The 16,437-nt window shown below is 42.1% G+C and overlaps 1 protein-coding gene across 2 annotated transcripts in view; it reads left to right on the top strand.

Moving 5' to 3' along the window:
- LOC138513746 (C-type lectin lectoxin-Thr1-like) overlaps nt 1-16,437 on the top strand; it is a 634,248-nt gene that overhangs the window by 414,359 nt on the left and 203,452 nt on the right. For both annotated transcript variants that reach the window (XM_069628829.1, XM_069628832.1), the window contains exon 2: nt 12,056-12,103. In XM_069628829.1, the coding sequence (XP_069484930.1) occupies nt 12,056-12,103 (48 nt within the window). The remainder of the gene's footprint in view (nt 1-12,055; nt 12,104-16,437) is intronic.

The following is a 16,437-nucleotide window of genomic DNA, read 5'->3' as shown; positions in this document are numbered from 1 at the left end:
GGGTAATGCAAACCTATAGGGGCTCATTATATGTTTGCCGGTGTGGGAAAAGTGGCAGTAAAAGTGCTGGTAAGTCCGTGACAGGCACTTTTCCTGCACCAGCAAACTACAACTTTGCAGTTGGGGGTCACTAATTTACCTCCAGTCAGGAGCTTGAGGTAACTCAGGGCCCCACCAGCAAAAAAACAGTATTTCCAGCACCGGTTTTACCGGTGCTGAAATACCGGCAATCCCCTCCATGCAGTCCTATGGGACTCCATGGAATGGGGATTTATCGCCCTTTCCGCCACCTGGAATATCCCGGTAATACCGGATGTAAGGCAGTGGAAACGGTAGGCCAGTTTGCCAGTATTCTGTCAGAATTACCGGCAAACTTATAATTAACCCCTATCTTCTCTAGTTTCACAGTCTTGGGGACATGTTTGTGTCCCCACATGTATGCTCCATGGAGTAAGGCAGGAAAGATTTTAGCTTTATTTACTGCTAGAATGGAATTGAGCGAGACGCGACAGTACTTCCAATTGGAGGTCAAAATAGCCCCAAGCTGCTGGCTAATTTGACGGGAATTTGACAGTGTATGCCAGGGCTAATGTCATGATGCCCGCTCCCGGGGAGCCGGTTCAAGCCCGGCATCCCCGAAAGCGTACATCCAGTCCCCAAGGAAGGACCCAGCAACCCCATATAGGGGCCCTTTGGACAGTGTCCTGGCGCCTGTGGCGCCAGGCTCATAAAAGACATCAGTCCTGGCGCCATAGGCGCCAGGCTCATTATGGGAATGCTTGGGTGCACTTACCTGATGCAGACCATGCTGCAGGATCCCGGCCTCCTTGAGGCCTGAAAGGAACTCCTTTACCTGTGGGACTAATTTACCATCCGGGCGTGGTTGGGGAAGGATACATACCTGATTGGAGGAAGGATACATACCTGGAACTTCTTCCAAGGCTATTTAAACCCCACCCGAACAGCCACACGTGCTTCGCGTTGTTCTGCATCTAGCAGCTGGACGCTCACCTTGTCTGCTCCTGCATCCTGACTTCTGCCACCCCTGCCTGCATCCTGGATCACCTGCAAAGGAAGAGAAGGAGAGAACAGAAGAAGGATAAGTCCTTACCTGCGAAATCCGCATCCCAGAGACATCTCGCCGACAATCCTGAAAAGGAAGACTTTAATTTATAAGCTCATCGTGTCGATCGCTGCAGCGCCGCATTCCACTCACCTTTACAGGGCGCCTCCATGTTCAGCAGCGATCATCCGGATTCGCAGTCACACCCCAGCGCCTAGGGAGAAAAACACCAGAACAAAAGTTGAGAGAGAGAAGGGAATAAGGAAAGCTAAATCTCCATGTTAAGACTTACCTGTTGATTCATTCCCTCTTCATTTCGGGTCCGCGCCGCATCCTGGCATTTCCGGACCCTGGCCCCTAAGGGGAAAAAGAGACATCAGTGTTAATGAGCGAATGAAAAGACATTACCAAAAAACGCTCACTAAAGACTTACCTGATTTCTACAAGGATTTCACCTCTCATCTCGGGTCGGTGCCTGTTCGCCGGCATTCCGTACCCCGGCCCTTATGGGGAAAAAGACACTAGCATTAGTACATTAATGCGTGGACACAAGGGGAACCTCTTATCAAAAAACTTACCTGGAAGCCAAGCAAGTTTGGTTCTCACCAATCCGAAAATCCAGTGAAGTAACTGGATACCAGCGCGCCCCTGCATCAGAAGCAGGATGGAGAGCTTGTCCTTCCAGACCCTAAGGTGAGACGCTATGAGAAATCACAGAAGGGTTTCAAGGAGGGTGAGAGGGGAAAGTGGGAGGCCGATTGCATTACCCCGCAGACAGTTAATCCCCTATTTTCGCCTACAAAAGGATACTTCTGCGAGCCAGACAAGCCAGATTTGGGGGCCCGGTCCAGTCCGTCTTCCGAACCCTGCGCATCACCTTAGAAGAGGTCACAGAGGCGCGAACCAGGCCAGCGCCTCCGTGGGAGTCAGGTGAGCGTAACAGCTAAAACATAGGCACAAATGCCAATGCTATTTGGAAATCTTATCTGATGAAAAGGTATAATGTTTGCATTCAAATCCCAATGACTTAACACAATTAAAAGAACCCTTACAAAAACCTTGGCCAGGACATCCAGCTTAGCTAAGATTCTATTATTTCAGGCATTAATCCTCTGCACATTTTTGTAAACAGGTACAATGATACTTTCGCAATAAGAATTGTGAAGTAAACTGGAGTGACTGATGGTGTTAAATAAGGCATGTAGCAAATATGCCCACAAACTGAATTCATCTTAATAAGGGCATTTCAGAGCCGACCAGATCCCGGGTCTCACACATTTTTCAGGTAAGTGATAATTTAGGCCAGTTCTTCTATTTGTAAGTTATAATGCCGTCTCACATTAGAGAATTCAATTGTGCCGCCGATATGATCTTCCAACCAATTGTTTTGCTGATGTACAATTGCCAGTCCTTCTTAAAGACAGCCCCTACAAGAGCAAGACATGTGTCAAGAGGTTTCACTAGCTTCCAGAAAGCCTGAAAATTGTTGCCACTGGTAAAGTATTTGACTCCTGCGATGCTCACACAGCCATTTGTGATAATTGTCCTTACTGGTTCTAAATGAGCTAGTATAGGCTCGATGATCAAGTGGTGCCTTACCAAGCTGTTGAAGTTGATGCCTCTGCGTCCTCTTTGCATCCGTATCTCACTATCCAAAAAATTGAATGAGGGTTCCTTCTCGAATTATTCACCCTAACATCTACTGACTTGGTTTTACATGTAGACGCATCAGCAGTACATTTGACCACTTCATCATATATTTTGAGTTTCATTTTGCAAACTTCCATCCAACTGTCACTACTATCACTAGAGGAGGTTTCAAAAGGGTGCAAAGGACATGATCCCAACAGGACTCTACAAAAGTAAGTCCAAGAGAAATAACGAGATCTCCAACATGTTGATTGGAATGAACTAAGTTCCAGCTCCGTAAGACTGGAAATTGACTTATTCAAATTGTGGGTGTACCAGCTGATTTTCTTTGGACCAGTTAAAACGACTAAATGACCAACATTGTCAATATTTAAAGCAGGTTCAGCTAAACCAAAAAAAGCAAGCTGAGGAAAGTTGTGACTTTCCTCACGTGATAGAATTTTCAAACTACTTCTTAAGGGAAGCTCGTAGATGAGACAAAAATGTAATCATTTAATGAAGCACTTATAGAGTAAACTCTAATATAATTCCCTGGTCCTTCTCCAAAGCAGTAACCATTCAGCATAGAAAGGGAACCCAACAGATTATCCCAGACTATTCCACGTGCCTCATGAGTGGTTTGTTTGAGTGTGGCGCTAGGAAGTCCATCATGGAATGATGGGGCTGCAGGTATAATTGAATTAAAATGACCAGTTACTACAATAAAATGTCTGTCAGAGTATAACTCCAGGTGTTTCTTAACAATGGCAATTAAAGATAGATTTGGAGTTTGTTCTGGAGGATAACTGAATTAAAATCGCCAGTTACTAAAGTACGATGTCTGTCAGAGTAGAACTCCAGGAGTTTCTTAGCAATGTCAATTAAAGGTTGATTTGGAGTTTGTCCTGGAGGATAATACATATTTAACACCAGATGAGGGGGATGTACCCCCAAAGGAGCATCCCAAGATGTGTTACCTGCAAGCAAATGATTAGATGTAACATACAATTTGACCGCAGAAAAACAATTGTTTACATAAATCAAAAGGCCACCCATAGTGCATCCCTTTCTCCACTTAACAGCTGTCTTTTGGATTGTGGTTCTCCGATCAATTACAATATCTTCGATCACCAATAATAGACCACCCTCATCAAGCAAGTCGGAGAAACAGCAGGTGTTCCAAGAAATTAGGTTGATACATTTGTTAAAGTTGTTTCACATTTTTGGTATATTGGAAGGAGGGGAGCCATTGACAATCAGCAGTCTTATTATCACACTGGTCCTCATCCTTGTGGGTTTGTTGTTCCATCCTGTCACCATCATTGATTTAATGATTTATCCCAGTAAAATGTGAATTAGGCTATGTTGGTTTATCATAAACTGTTAGGTTTGGAAAAGGTTTTAAAATGGTGAAAACTATGGAATAGCAGGGAGGTGCCTATATGGTGTGAAGAAGTTCAAGATGTATTATCAACTGAGGGTGCAGTAAATATTGCTTGGGTTGCATTTGCAAAGAACATGTTAAGAAAGCTTGGATTAGAGGTGTTGTGGAGACATCACTGCATTTATGTTTCAAGCTACAAACAAATGATTAGGAATGCCTATGAGTAATGGTTTCTTAAGCAGTTTCTAACACCAGGTAGGAACAATAGTTTAACTTCTAAATATCTTATGGTTAAGAATCATCTGGGCTTTGAAGAGTATTTAGATATAGTCCCCTCCCCGCTATCTAAAAGCATTTTTTTATTACATTTTGTACTGCTTTTTCTCTGGGGAAGTTGAGTTATCCCCAAAGTGTCTGTTTTGTGTAAATTTGGATGGGGATGTTGCTCATTTTCTTTGTATTTGTCTTTTGCATGATCGACCAAGAAGGAACAGGTTAAAACCAGAGATTAAAATATTGAATGTTGAAACCTTAGTGTCTGCTTAGTACTCACGTAAAAAATGCAAGCAGGCTTCCTAAATTATGCAACATCACATTTTCTGGAAAAAGCCTAGTATATAAGAAGCTATTTTTTTTAATTGTTTTATTTGATTCAGCTGAATTAAATCAGCCTTTCAAAATATATACATAAAAATGACAGTACCAATATGTCACAAATATATAAAATTGTATAGCTCAACTATAAAAGAAGAAAACAAAAGAAAGGCAGGAAGAAAACAGAGTTCCATACTACATACATTTTTTCATTTAAGATAATGCTTTTACAATTCATGAGTTGCTGATCATGGGCTTCAAGTGTCCACCAATGTGTCTAGTTTCAAACTTAGCAAAAAGTTGATTGTTGCCATTTGTATCGGCATGTATATGGAATTCAAAATAGCTGACACAGTATTGGTCGACCTCCAATTGCCCTAATAATTTGCAATGTCTAGAAAAATGAATCACTCTAAGATCTATCAATACATCACACTCTGTAATCAAATGACATAGAGTTTCAGGTATGTCATGTTTCAGACAAAAGCAACAAAAATTGAGTGCTGATGGAAGCTTGTAAATCTTTACTGATCCACAAATGAAAGCGTAGGTGTAATATGACTGCACGATATTTTGGTGCTGGTGTTCTCAACAGATATGGTGGTTGAGTGCAGACTATTTTTTGAGGAAACCTACACACGTTGCCATCTCTATACGAAAGACACAATTCTCTTGTACTGATCCAGTCTATCTCATATATCTTGGTTTTTGCCTAATCCGTGTTGGTAATCAATAGTTCAATGGAAACTTGCGCATTAGCCAGTATTTGATAAACTTTCAGTGTCCAAGCAGTCACAAAAGTATGCTTTACAGAAAATATGTAATGAGTTAGAGTTTTTAAATAACCAAAGGCTCTGTGGACACTAAACATTTCCTAAATAGTGTGGTAATGCGCCAGTGATAGAGTGCTTGAAGGGAAACCAATCCCAACTCGAATTTCAACCAGGCTGCAGGGGTGCATTGTGGTAAATGCAAGATCTGTCTCCAAAATGTGGCCTCCCATTTGTGAAATTCGAAAGACAGGTTTACTGGTAAGGTTTCATGACCATATATCAGGGTCGGTACCACCTTCATGTTCCAGAAATGCCACAACGGTTTAATTGAAAATGTACCATATTTGTACATAATAATTTTTGCTTGCGAGATAAAAGTGGCTAATTTGGCTTCAACTTGCTCGATCTGTCCTTTGCCGTGTATGTTTCCTGCAAAGGCTATACCTAAGTATATGTACTGAGGAACCACTGACAAAAAATATGGTTAATGGACCGGACAAATGTTTATTTCCAATTCTTTTCGGCGAGTACATCACTACTTGGGTTTTGGTGTTGTTAATGTTGAGTTCATTTTGAGTGGTGTACACTTCAAAAGCCGATAGTAGATTTTGCAAGCCCATCTGTGTCTTGGAGATCAAAACTAGATCATCCGCATACATTAGTGTTTTTATCTGACAATCATTAAACTTGGGAGAATCTGATATTACTCTGATAAAGATTGCCCAGGCATCATGAATAAAGTAGTTGAATATTGAGGATGCTAGCGGGCTCCCCTGCTTAAGTCCCCTAGCCTTTTGAATGGGTTCTGATAAAACACCATCAAGAGTCAGTCTTATTCTGACAGATGTATTAGAATGTAAGACATAAATGATGTCACTCAAGGTTGCAGGGCATTGATCTCGGGCTAGTTTCGCCATCAAAATAACATGGGAGATGGAATTGAAGGCTGCGTGAAGGTCTATGAATGCAAAAAAGACGGGCTGTTTTGTCGACTGGCATTGTGCTTTGATCACATTAAGGCAGAGTAGATTAATGTTGGGCCCATGCCAGCGACAAAACCCATCTGTTGAAGATCACGCAGCTGATGTTTCTGTGTACAGGCATGAAAATCTTGTAAGATCAATTTTGTTAAGATTTTTCCTGGAGCATCCAGTAATGCTATGGGCGATAGTGTCGGGGAAGACTACGATCTCCTTTTTTAAAGATTGGAATTATGATATAAGTCTTCCACGATAATGGAACCATACATGATGTTAAAACTTGGCAATATATATCTTATCCTCGATCAATGCCCATTCTTATGGATTTTCCTTGAGCATCAGATTATATCGGTCAGCTAGGCCTGCTGCTCGTGAGGAGTTCCTCACGAACAAGGAGCTTTCATTATGAACTCTCAGAGGATTGTAATTGTATAGTCAACACTCCATGGGCCGTCTGACTTTTGTACATAGTTTGAGTTGACAGAACAATTATCAGCATATAAATCAGAAAAATGTTTTATCCATTGGTGTTCCTGGACGCCATTAATTTGGGGGTGTGCTTTTGTGTTATAGGAATGATTGGACAGCAGTTGCCACATTTCAGCAGAGTTTTTATTTGTCATGGCGCGTTCCATCATTTCACTGTCATGTTGGAACATTAAAGATTTCCTACTGCATAGCCAATTTTTGTATTGGCATTTGGCAGTTTTTTGATCTTGCCAACAGGTCTGTGAGTTCATCTCTAGAATTTCCTTTTTTCTATGTCTGTATTCAGCACGTTTAAGTTTGATCTATGGATCAAATGAATGCTTGTGTCTAATATTATTTTTAGGCTGGATTATAATAGTGTTGACAAATGGGTATAGTAAATCAGTATATTGTGCTGGGCAAGTGGTCAGGTTATTGCTTTCTAGGGATCGATTGTAAGCAGCCAATGTCACTGTATTCCACCGTAATCATTTTGACTACCTTTTGAAACAGGGGCACATCGACATAAATATAATCGATTATGCTGGTGGAGATGCCCCTTTGCCAGGTGTGCTGAGCTGGAATATCTCCCGTCACGGATCCATTTACCATATGAAAATTGCAAGCTTTCATAAAGGCGACCCATCTACGCACTTGTTTTGTTGCACGGTTGTTATTCCAACAATCAAAATTTATGTCACCCAGTACCCTAGTGTTAGTGATCTGATTATTTATGTGTATTAGACCAAGGGTTCTTGCTAAGCCACCATAGAAGGCTTCCTCAGGCATGCCTGCTACGTTTCTGTATAGGTTGACCTGTGCTAATGTATGGTCTTTGGTAGATATCTTTGACAACTAAATATAGGCACTTTCAGAGTCCCATGGGACGATAGATAAGCCCATTCTCTTATTGACACCAACTAGGAGGCCTGATGAGGTTCAACCCTTGCTTGGTACTACAGGCAGCAGAACACAGTCATAGCCATCCCAAATAGGAGGGGTGACCAGCCAGGTTTCCTGTAACGCTATGATATGATGAGTGGAGGGCAGTTGTTTGATGGAAAGCTGCAAATGTGAATGCCGTCGAGTATTCCAACTTGCAATTTTCAGAGGCAATTTTACCTGCTGGATTGGTGGTTAATTAGTGGGGTAGGCTGGGCCCTTTGTACCACTACCAATTGTTTCATGTGACCCCAGATATATATTAGGCCTTTGATGGTCGCATTGTGATCTCTCTGTCAGTCGAGGTGGGTCTTGTGCGAGCAAAAATCCCAATTCAAATAACTGCATCTTTGATTGCCAGAATGTATTCAGGCCCACCCCTGATGGGATCCATAGCCTAACAACGGACCGCGTTTCTTCAGATATGAATTCAATTTTATCAATGTCTCTTGAAGAGACGTCCTCTAGTGCGACCACATCACTAAAGATGTTCAAAATGCTGCGCCTATTGAGATCGTATTTTGGAAAACCACCTTCACAGCATTTCAAAATTAGAGTGTGATAGGATAGGTTTGCTGGGTCTGCTGGTTTTAATAAAGATTGTGTGCAAGGCTTGCAAGTGTTCCATCTCATTGCTTGTTGATCTATATGGTGTGGTGTGTTCATTGCGTGTGAATATGTTTCTTTATTATGACGAAGAGGTTTGTCCTGAGCGTTCCTCATTGACTGCTGAGGTATATGTGAGGATTGCTTATAAGACATCTGATTTTCCATCAAGGATGGTACTTCCACTGGGCCTGCAAGGACCCACTCAGTCATTACTGGGTGGGCAGTCATCGGCAGATGTGTGCAGTCATTTTTTGTAGTTTGTGTGCAATCTCCCTGCTGCAGATTTTTTAGGGGGGCAATCAGGCAGCTAAGTATGTGTCAACCATCTGTTTCAGTTCTGACAGAACTATTTGGTTTTGTGCACCTTCTGAAGAGGACAAGTCCACATCAGGAAATGTGACTGATTTCTTGACAAGTTTAGTTAGAGCTGATATGCTTCCTGTACTCTCTTTTTGTTCTATGATGTGGGCTAGGTCATTAAGCGGAGAATAGGAAATGAAAGGTGTAATTGGGTCAATTCTCTGCTGCGGACTGGTGGATCGAGGGTGCAGATCGGTACAATTTGTGGTTAGTGCGATTGCATTTTGTCGAACCTTTGGTTCTGGCACAAGTTCGGATTTAGTGGTGTTTCCAAGTACCTGAAAAAAGGCACTTAGGGTGCTCTTCACTATCTTGGTGCCGGCCATGTTTTTGGATTTTTTGGAAACATGCGTGGCCCTTTAATCGAAGGCCTGATGTGCTTAATCGTGGCATTTGCCGAGCACGCTGTCACGGGCCCCTGGGCAAATGGTGCAACTCTTTCACCCATGGCTGGGGGGACAGTGCTCGGGGCGGTGAGACTGAGGAGGTCCAAGAGTCGTCAGTTTTTGGTTTGACTCTTGCATTAGGGGGAGTCAAGATGGGTCGAATTATTCTGGCAATAGCCGGTAGTTGAGAAACTGGTCTGATTGACCATGCTGGCAGAGCCTCCCCCTCCCCCATATTCTCTTGTGTGGTGTTTTCTCCCACTGCTATAACTGAGTCATCAAGTTCTTTAAACTGCGTGTGTCATGTTCTTTGTAGCTCTTTGACATTGGACAATTATCTTTTAGCCATTTAACTAAATCCTCAAATTGGCGAGTTTGTCTAGTTAACCTTGCGTCCAGGGTCTCAAACAATTTGACTAGACACATGATTGTGGTGTTAATTGCTACTAGAGCAGGTTGTAACATAGACATGTGGTTTGAGTGTTCCACATTAGAGACCGGTCTGTCAGCTCTTGGGGTCGGATGTGCAAAGGAATGCAGCATAGACATAGATTCCGCCACGATGGAATTCAATTCGATTGATTGCGAAGACTAAGCATCACTCTTATCCATGATGGGGATTGGGGATTCCCATTGGCTGGCATAAATGGAAATGCCAGTAGAATCTTGGCTCAATACTGGGAATGAGATGGGTGATAATTGGCCACCTGATACGGGAGGTATGCCATGCCCTTGACCGAATCCAGGATATTATTATCCGATAGTGGTAGAGGATGTTGTCGGTCACAAGAAGTCACAGACCGTTTACATGATGGTTTGGGCATCTGCATGCTAGGTGTCCTGGGGATATTCGTCGAGTCCAATAGAGACAACCTCAGAGGGGCGTTGTTAGCCATAGAGGCTTGTGAGGAAGTTGCCGGTTTCATACTGCCAATTTTATTGTGTAAATGCGTAGAAAAAACAGGGGTGATGGTAATGGCAGACTGACATCTCTGTGAAGTTGCTGCTGGGCCATTGAAAACTGGAAACTGGTGAGTAAGCGGAGAAAGCCATCTCCATGGATGACTGGGGATAGAGGGCCAAAAAAGGGGGTCACTAACCTTAGCACTCCTATTTGGCCGTGAATGGCCAGAAGGTAATGCTGAGAAAGCTCTCACTGCCTCGCGGCTTCTCGGCTAAGTGGTGAAGCAGGTGCTTATACGGTGCTTCCACGAGTGCGCGCATGCTGTGCGCGGGCGTACTCGTATTATAGTGGAAGTCGCGTCCGCCGCGTAAGCAATGGGCGATCCAACAGGGCACCTTGGTTGCTGAAGTCCACAGCAAAAACAGCACAAACAGAGCTAAAGTCCTTAGCAAGATCCAGGCAGAGTCCGGGACATAGCTCGACTGTACAAATACATGTATTTTATTAGTGTACTAGCAGAAGTACCCGTTCTCCAAATCGGTTCTGTAGGCAGACATAATAACACTGATCCTATAGGTTGATGTTCTGATTCACTTATCCCTTGATGTGCTTTGCACCCTGAAGTAAACTCCACTGAGAATGGGCACGTGTTGCTGGCTGACATACCCCGGCGTAGACGTTGTGGGGAGGCGAGAGTTGGTGTTCTGCTGCATACTGGGACCTTCTGTGCTCTCTCCCGACCTGTCACCTAACCGAGGTGTGCTGCTGTTCCTTGCAGTGCAAACATCTTGGAAAGCGTGCATCCTAGAGCCTGGACCTCGAGTTTTGTTCCTTGTGTCGAGACTGGCCCTTTTACGACCACATTGATGTTTGGCCAATTTCAGGCAACCATCTCATGTGTGAAGGTGCTTAAATCCAGGGAAGGGGTTGGGGTGAACAAATGTCATGTAGCTAGTAATGTCCAGAGGGTCCAAACATGTAACTATGCAAGATTCGGTGCAGATGGTCAAACGGTGTGGAATTGTATAAGGAACAACGCTTCGCCAAGCCACAAATCCACAAACACATTTTGACTTGTGCTGAAATTCTGTGAACAGGGTGCGTTGTCGAAATGTCCTATAACTAGTAGTGTCTGGAGGGTCCTAACAGGTAACTATGCAAGAGTTGGTGCAGATTGGTGAAATGGTGTAGACTTGTATAAGGAACAATGCTTCACCAAGCCACAAACCCACAAACAAATGTACACTTTTGCTGAAATTCTGGGAAAGGAGTGGGGTGTCCAACTGTCATGTAGCCAGTAATGTCCGGAGGGTCTTAACAGGCAACTATGCCAAATTTGGTATAGATTGGTGAAATGGTGTGGAATTGGATAGGGAACAACGCTTTCCCACAAATTGCGCCACAAACAAACAAACTTACAGTTATATATATAGAGATTTACTCTTACAATGCATATAGGTAATGAGAATGTTTAAAGTTTTTCTTTTTAAGTGATGTACACTATGATTAGATAATGAATTAAATTTAATAAGAGCATATTCTTTTTTTGCTGTCTTAGTATGCAATATGTAATCTATGTGTAATGGTTTTAATACAGGTGAAATATACTTGAATATGAATGAATGATGTAACTTTGTGTATGTAATGTCAAACATACCTTTTTTTCCTTAATCAATAATCATCAAATCATTATGTGTTCGAGCATTGGCTGCAGGCAACACACATCATGCATTCAGCCCTGCATTCAAGGACTCAATTATTGGATGTGTCCATTTATTGTTTTTTGTGTGAAAATTCAGTAATATCAACCCCTTTTTATTATTGTCGATATGCCCTATGCCCTAAGTCCCTCATTTGCCTCTTTGATAAGTGTACTATAATTAATATGTTTTGATCGTATTAGGTGTTGTACCTCAATAAAAAACACACACATACCTTTCCTTTTCTTTTCTTTTCTTTTCAGAAATCATGCTTACGTTGTGTCTGCTGCTTCACTTCTTGACCAGTGGAGGTTTGATTATTTTTTGTTATACTCCGACTTGCATAAAATGTTGAGTTCATTTGAATGAATGAATGAATGAATGAATGAATGAATGAATGAATGAATGAATGACTTATTTACTGCCCATCTGCATGGTAAAGTCAAAGCCAATGTTTCTGGCTTGACATATTTATAGGGTATGCCTTGATCTTTTGGGTGCTTTACATGGAATTCTTACCCACTCTATTTTCAAAGGCCAAACTATTGGCTTTGGCAATGCCTGTGTTTGAAGATCTGCACACAGGTACTGCCCAAAGATGATTTTAAGGACTCCTTTAGGTAAGCTAAATGGTGTTTTTGGATAGATTTGCTCAATAGCGCTTTCACCAGTGCAAGGTTTCTTGTATACCTCCCTAGATTGTTGTATTCTATAAATATATTTGGTTTCTTTAAATGTGCCTTTTGATTGTTTGAACACTTCTTGTGCAAACCAAAATACAAATTTGCCTGTTTTGCATTGACAGTTGATCTCTTTCAATTTTTGAGCATGACTATTTCGTGATTGTGTTTTGGATTTTATTTGACTCTACGCATGAGTTGTGGGTTAGGCCCTCTTACATATTTTAATAGCTCCCCGTTTAATGAGAACCTGTATGCGTTCTTTACTTATGATGTTTTTGATGAAATGCAGCTGCTGGTCTGACCAACCCTTTTGTCATTGCTGCACTCTCTGTCATGTTTGCATTGCTGTAGCCCACAGTGGAGTGCCTACTGAGGCTCAGATAGATAGCTTATGTGTTAGGACAGTTTTTCTGAAGTCCAACTAAGGGCTTTGTAAAACCATTTAACTGAGACAGGACAATACTCCACGAATCCCAGTGATTTGATCGAAGGGGAAATTATCGAGGCTGAAATATCCAAAAACAAAATGTTCGAATTACCAAAAGTTCGAACACTTTGTTTTTGGACATTTCAGCCCCGATAATTTGCCAAAACACACATTCTCTCACACACACACACACACACACACACACAACACACCCATAACACCCCCGACCCACACCCTCAGCACACCCCCAACCCCACACCCACACCACCAACATACACAAACCCCACTTACCTTCACCTTCACGCTGGTTCCTGCAACGCCAGTTCCCTTTCACTTCTGTGATTGGGAACTGGCACTGCAGGGTCCTTTTCTTTTTTTTTTTTCTTTTTTTTTAACGGACGGCTGCTGGGGTGTGCCCCGCAGCCGCCGTTTTTTTTTTAATGCTACCACCAGAGGATCAAACTTTTGGTGTTCGATTCTTTGGTGGTAGCATTTTTAGAACTTTTGGTCGTTTTGACCTTTTTTTTCGGTCATTTCGACCTAAACCGACTCCACTCGTAGTATAAGATTGTACCACCTGAGTATATTGTAGCGTAGACAGAGCAGCCGGGCTCATCTTAGAAGGGAGAGAGGGCTGTAGAATCAGTACAAAGAAATTGTAATACAAATGGTCCAAAGAAACACTGAAACACTATGTATTGTAAAAATAAATGGTTTATTTAAATACAAGTAAGCCCATATAAATCTTGGGGGAAATAATTACTATCACATTATATATAAGCACAACACTATGCTTGAAGGTGCACAGACCAGAGCATATAACCTTATTTTGAACACCTAACAGTAGTTCTAGGAAAGTCAAAACAAATAGTTACTTTTGGATTACTTACAGTAATACAAGGTAGTAGACCCTAACTGAAATAACATAGTAAACGAACTGCACAATATACCTTTCTGAATAGTGGAACACTTATTCTAGGAATAGTAAAAACCTATGTCTCTGATTCAGGATAACACAGTTATTCTAGTGGAGTTGGACCTTGGGGTGTACTATTCAATTACAGTTGTTTTTCAGTTCACAGACTACGCGAAGCAATAACTCTAGCTTATTTTAGTATAACACTGTTATATTCAAGGTAAGTAAACCCTTTTGATGTAATATTCAATTACAGTTGTTTTTCAGTTCACAGACTAAGGAGAGCAATAACTTAACTTATTTTTGAATGGCACATAGCTATGCAAGGTAAGTAAAACCTCTATATACTTTTGTAAGGAGATAACAGCAACCTAAAAGGTAAGTATGATCTAGGCAGGCTTATTCTGGACAGGCTAACAACAAGTCAGGGGAAGCAAGACCCAATTGGGGAATCTCATACAATTATCGTAACAGGAATAATAAAGTGAAACCAGCAGCATTACTTTTGGGAACAGTGGAACCCAATTCGCGGGTGAGTAAGTTAACCTTCTATCAACTTTCTGTTAGAATGGTGAGACAGTTTCTAACGAAAGTAAGACTTTGAAAATACTTATTAAAGAAGGCACACAGCTTATTCAAGGTAAGTAAATCATATATACTTTTCAGAATGGCAGATCATATCAAAGGTAAGTAATAGCTTTTTGTAACTATTGAATCTGAGAGTTTAAAGTTACCAACTAACTCCTTTACAAGTAAGTACACTTTTCAACACCTGTTCTATTTTTCAAAGTCAGACCCTTTAAATTATCTAGCCATTCCCAATTCTAGTACATGAGTTCACTCAGAGGCAGAAGAGGATCCCTAATGGTCTGGGAGCCAACATTAGGCAGGGTGAGATAGGGCTCACTTTTAGGCAAAGTCAGAGTTCCTGAGGAAGACTGGGCAGACATGTAAGTAGTTCACTTGAAAGTTAGTTAGGTTCCAGGGACTTCAGAGAAGACACCCTAGGAGGATTCCAGCAGTGGGCCTGGGTGAACTGGACAAGCGACCTCCCAATCATAATAGCACCCCAAGGATACACAGGAATCACAAGAGACTGAAGGTAAGTAAATGCCTAAGCAACACTGTACCTCAGCACAGAGGAAGTGCTGGAACAGGAAGACTACTGGATATGCAGCCAGCAACTTGGTTGATGGATTCCTCTGTCTAGAAGGTGGAAGACAGGACTTTGGAAGAACCTTTGCAGCAGGTATCATGGTAACAGGCTCCAGGCAAGATGTTCCTCATGGGTGGATGTGGCTCTGTGGATTTTGCACCTTTTACAGGAGCACAGGAAAAATAGAATATCACTGGTTGGATTCTTGTCACTTGCAAGGTCCAGCACGGAGATGAGAGGACTTTTTGGACTTGATTAACGTCTCTGGAGGTCCAGCTGGATGCCCATAAAGTTTTAGCAAGATTTGGAATTCAGAGGACTGTGCACCGCGCAATGGCTTGAGATCCCAGGGTATTGTGGAATTGCAGCCCTGCAAGGTGGGAGCACAACGTGGGATGGCTCAAAATGCAGGTCTTCTTGAGTCCAGTGGGTTACTTCAGGCTCTGGGTCAAGGTCATCTGTTTTGTAATCTTCAGGTAGATTGGAAAGAAGGGTAACAGCAGGCTGAGGCTACACATCAGGTTCTTTGGTAGATGGAAATGACTATGGCCTTTATTTATTCATCTTCCTCTTTTATTTTAGCTCCAGTGGTCGACTTGTCAGCAGCTTCAATATTCAGAGTTTCTATCAGGAACTACAGCACATCCTCTGCATTCTATCCCTGCATTTTTCAGAAAGGGGTGGTCTGGCTGTCCAATCAGGACAGCCAGCCCCTCACTGGGAGTTCTTCCCTTTTAGGCAAGGTGGAAGACAAGGGGCTACAGAGTTTTGGACTCCTTCTTCGCTTCATGCCTTTCCAGAAACCCTGGAGCATGGGTGGGGAATCCACAGGATGCCCTTCGAAGACAAAAGAGCCACTGACATCATTCCCACCTAGAATGCTAGGGGAAGACGTCTGAAACAGCAAGCAAACAAGAAATGGCAAAAAAGAATGGTCCAACATTTTAGGAAAATTGTGTCTCTTCTGGGAATTACTGGGGCTAAAGTAACAGCCTACGAGTAATAAAGACTAAAAGTCATAAAGGTAAAACCACTGCCACTAGCCATTCATGTAAAACTCACAATTGTAACAAAATGTTACCAGGTAAGTAAGAAAGGGCATACCTTGTATCCCCCCAGCACGACACATAAGGTGGCGTGTGCTGGCTCACTATATAAAATGTAAAGGGGGATGAAAATCCCTCTTTACTACTTAGGAATTGTATTTCACCCAATTACATGAAAGATAAATTAGCAGGGGAGCCCAAAGGGGCATCCCAGTCTATGCCCAAAAGTTGTAGGAAACTATAACTTCAACCATATACTATAGAGAGACATTAAAAGGTCACCCATAAAATGAATAACAGACTAGGTGAGAGGGTAAAAAGATTTCCCTTCACCTAGGGACAAGGTAAAATAGTTACCTAGTCAAAGCAACTAGTTCTGGGGTAGACACAGGTCAGCAAGATGTATCATTGATATAA

The sequence above is a fragment of the Ambystoma mexicanum genome, chromosome 12 (genome assembly GCF_040938575.1).
Source record: "Ambystoma mexicanum isolate Mex_15411 chromosome 12, UKY_AmexF1_1, whole genome shotgun sequence".
Taxonomy (NCBI): domain Eukaryota; kingdom Metazoa; phylum Chordata; class Amphibia; order Caudata; family Ambystomatidae; genus Ambystoma; species Ambystoma mexicanum.
The sequence above is the reverse complement of the archived record's forward strand: the minus strand, read 5'-3'. Positions and strand labels throughout refer to the sequence as shown.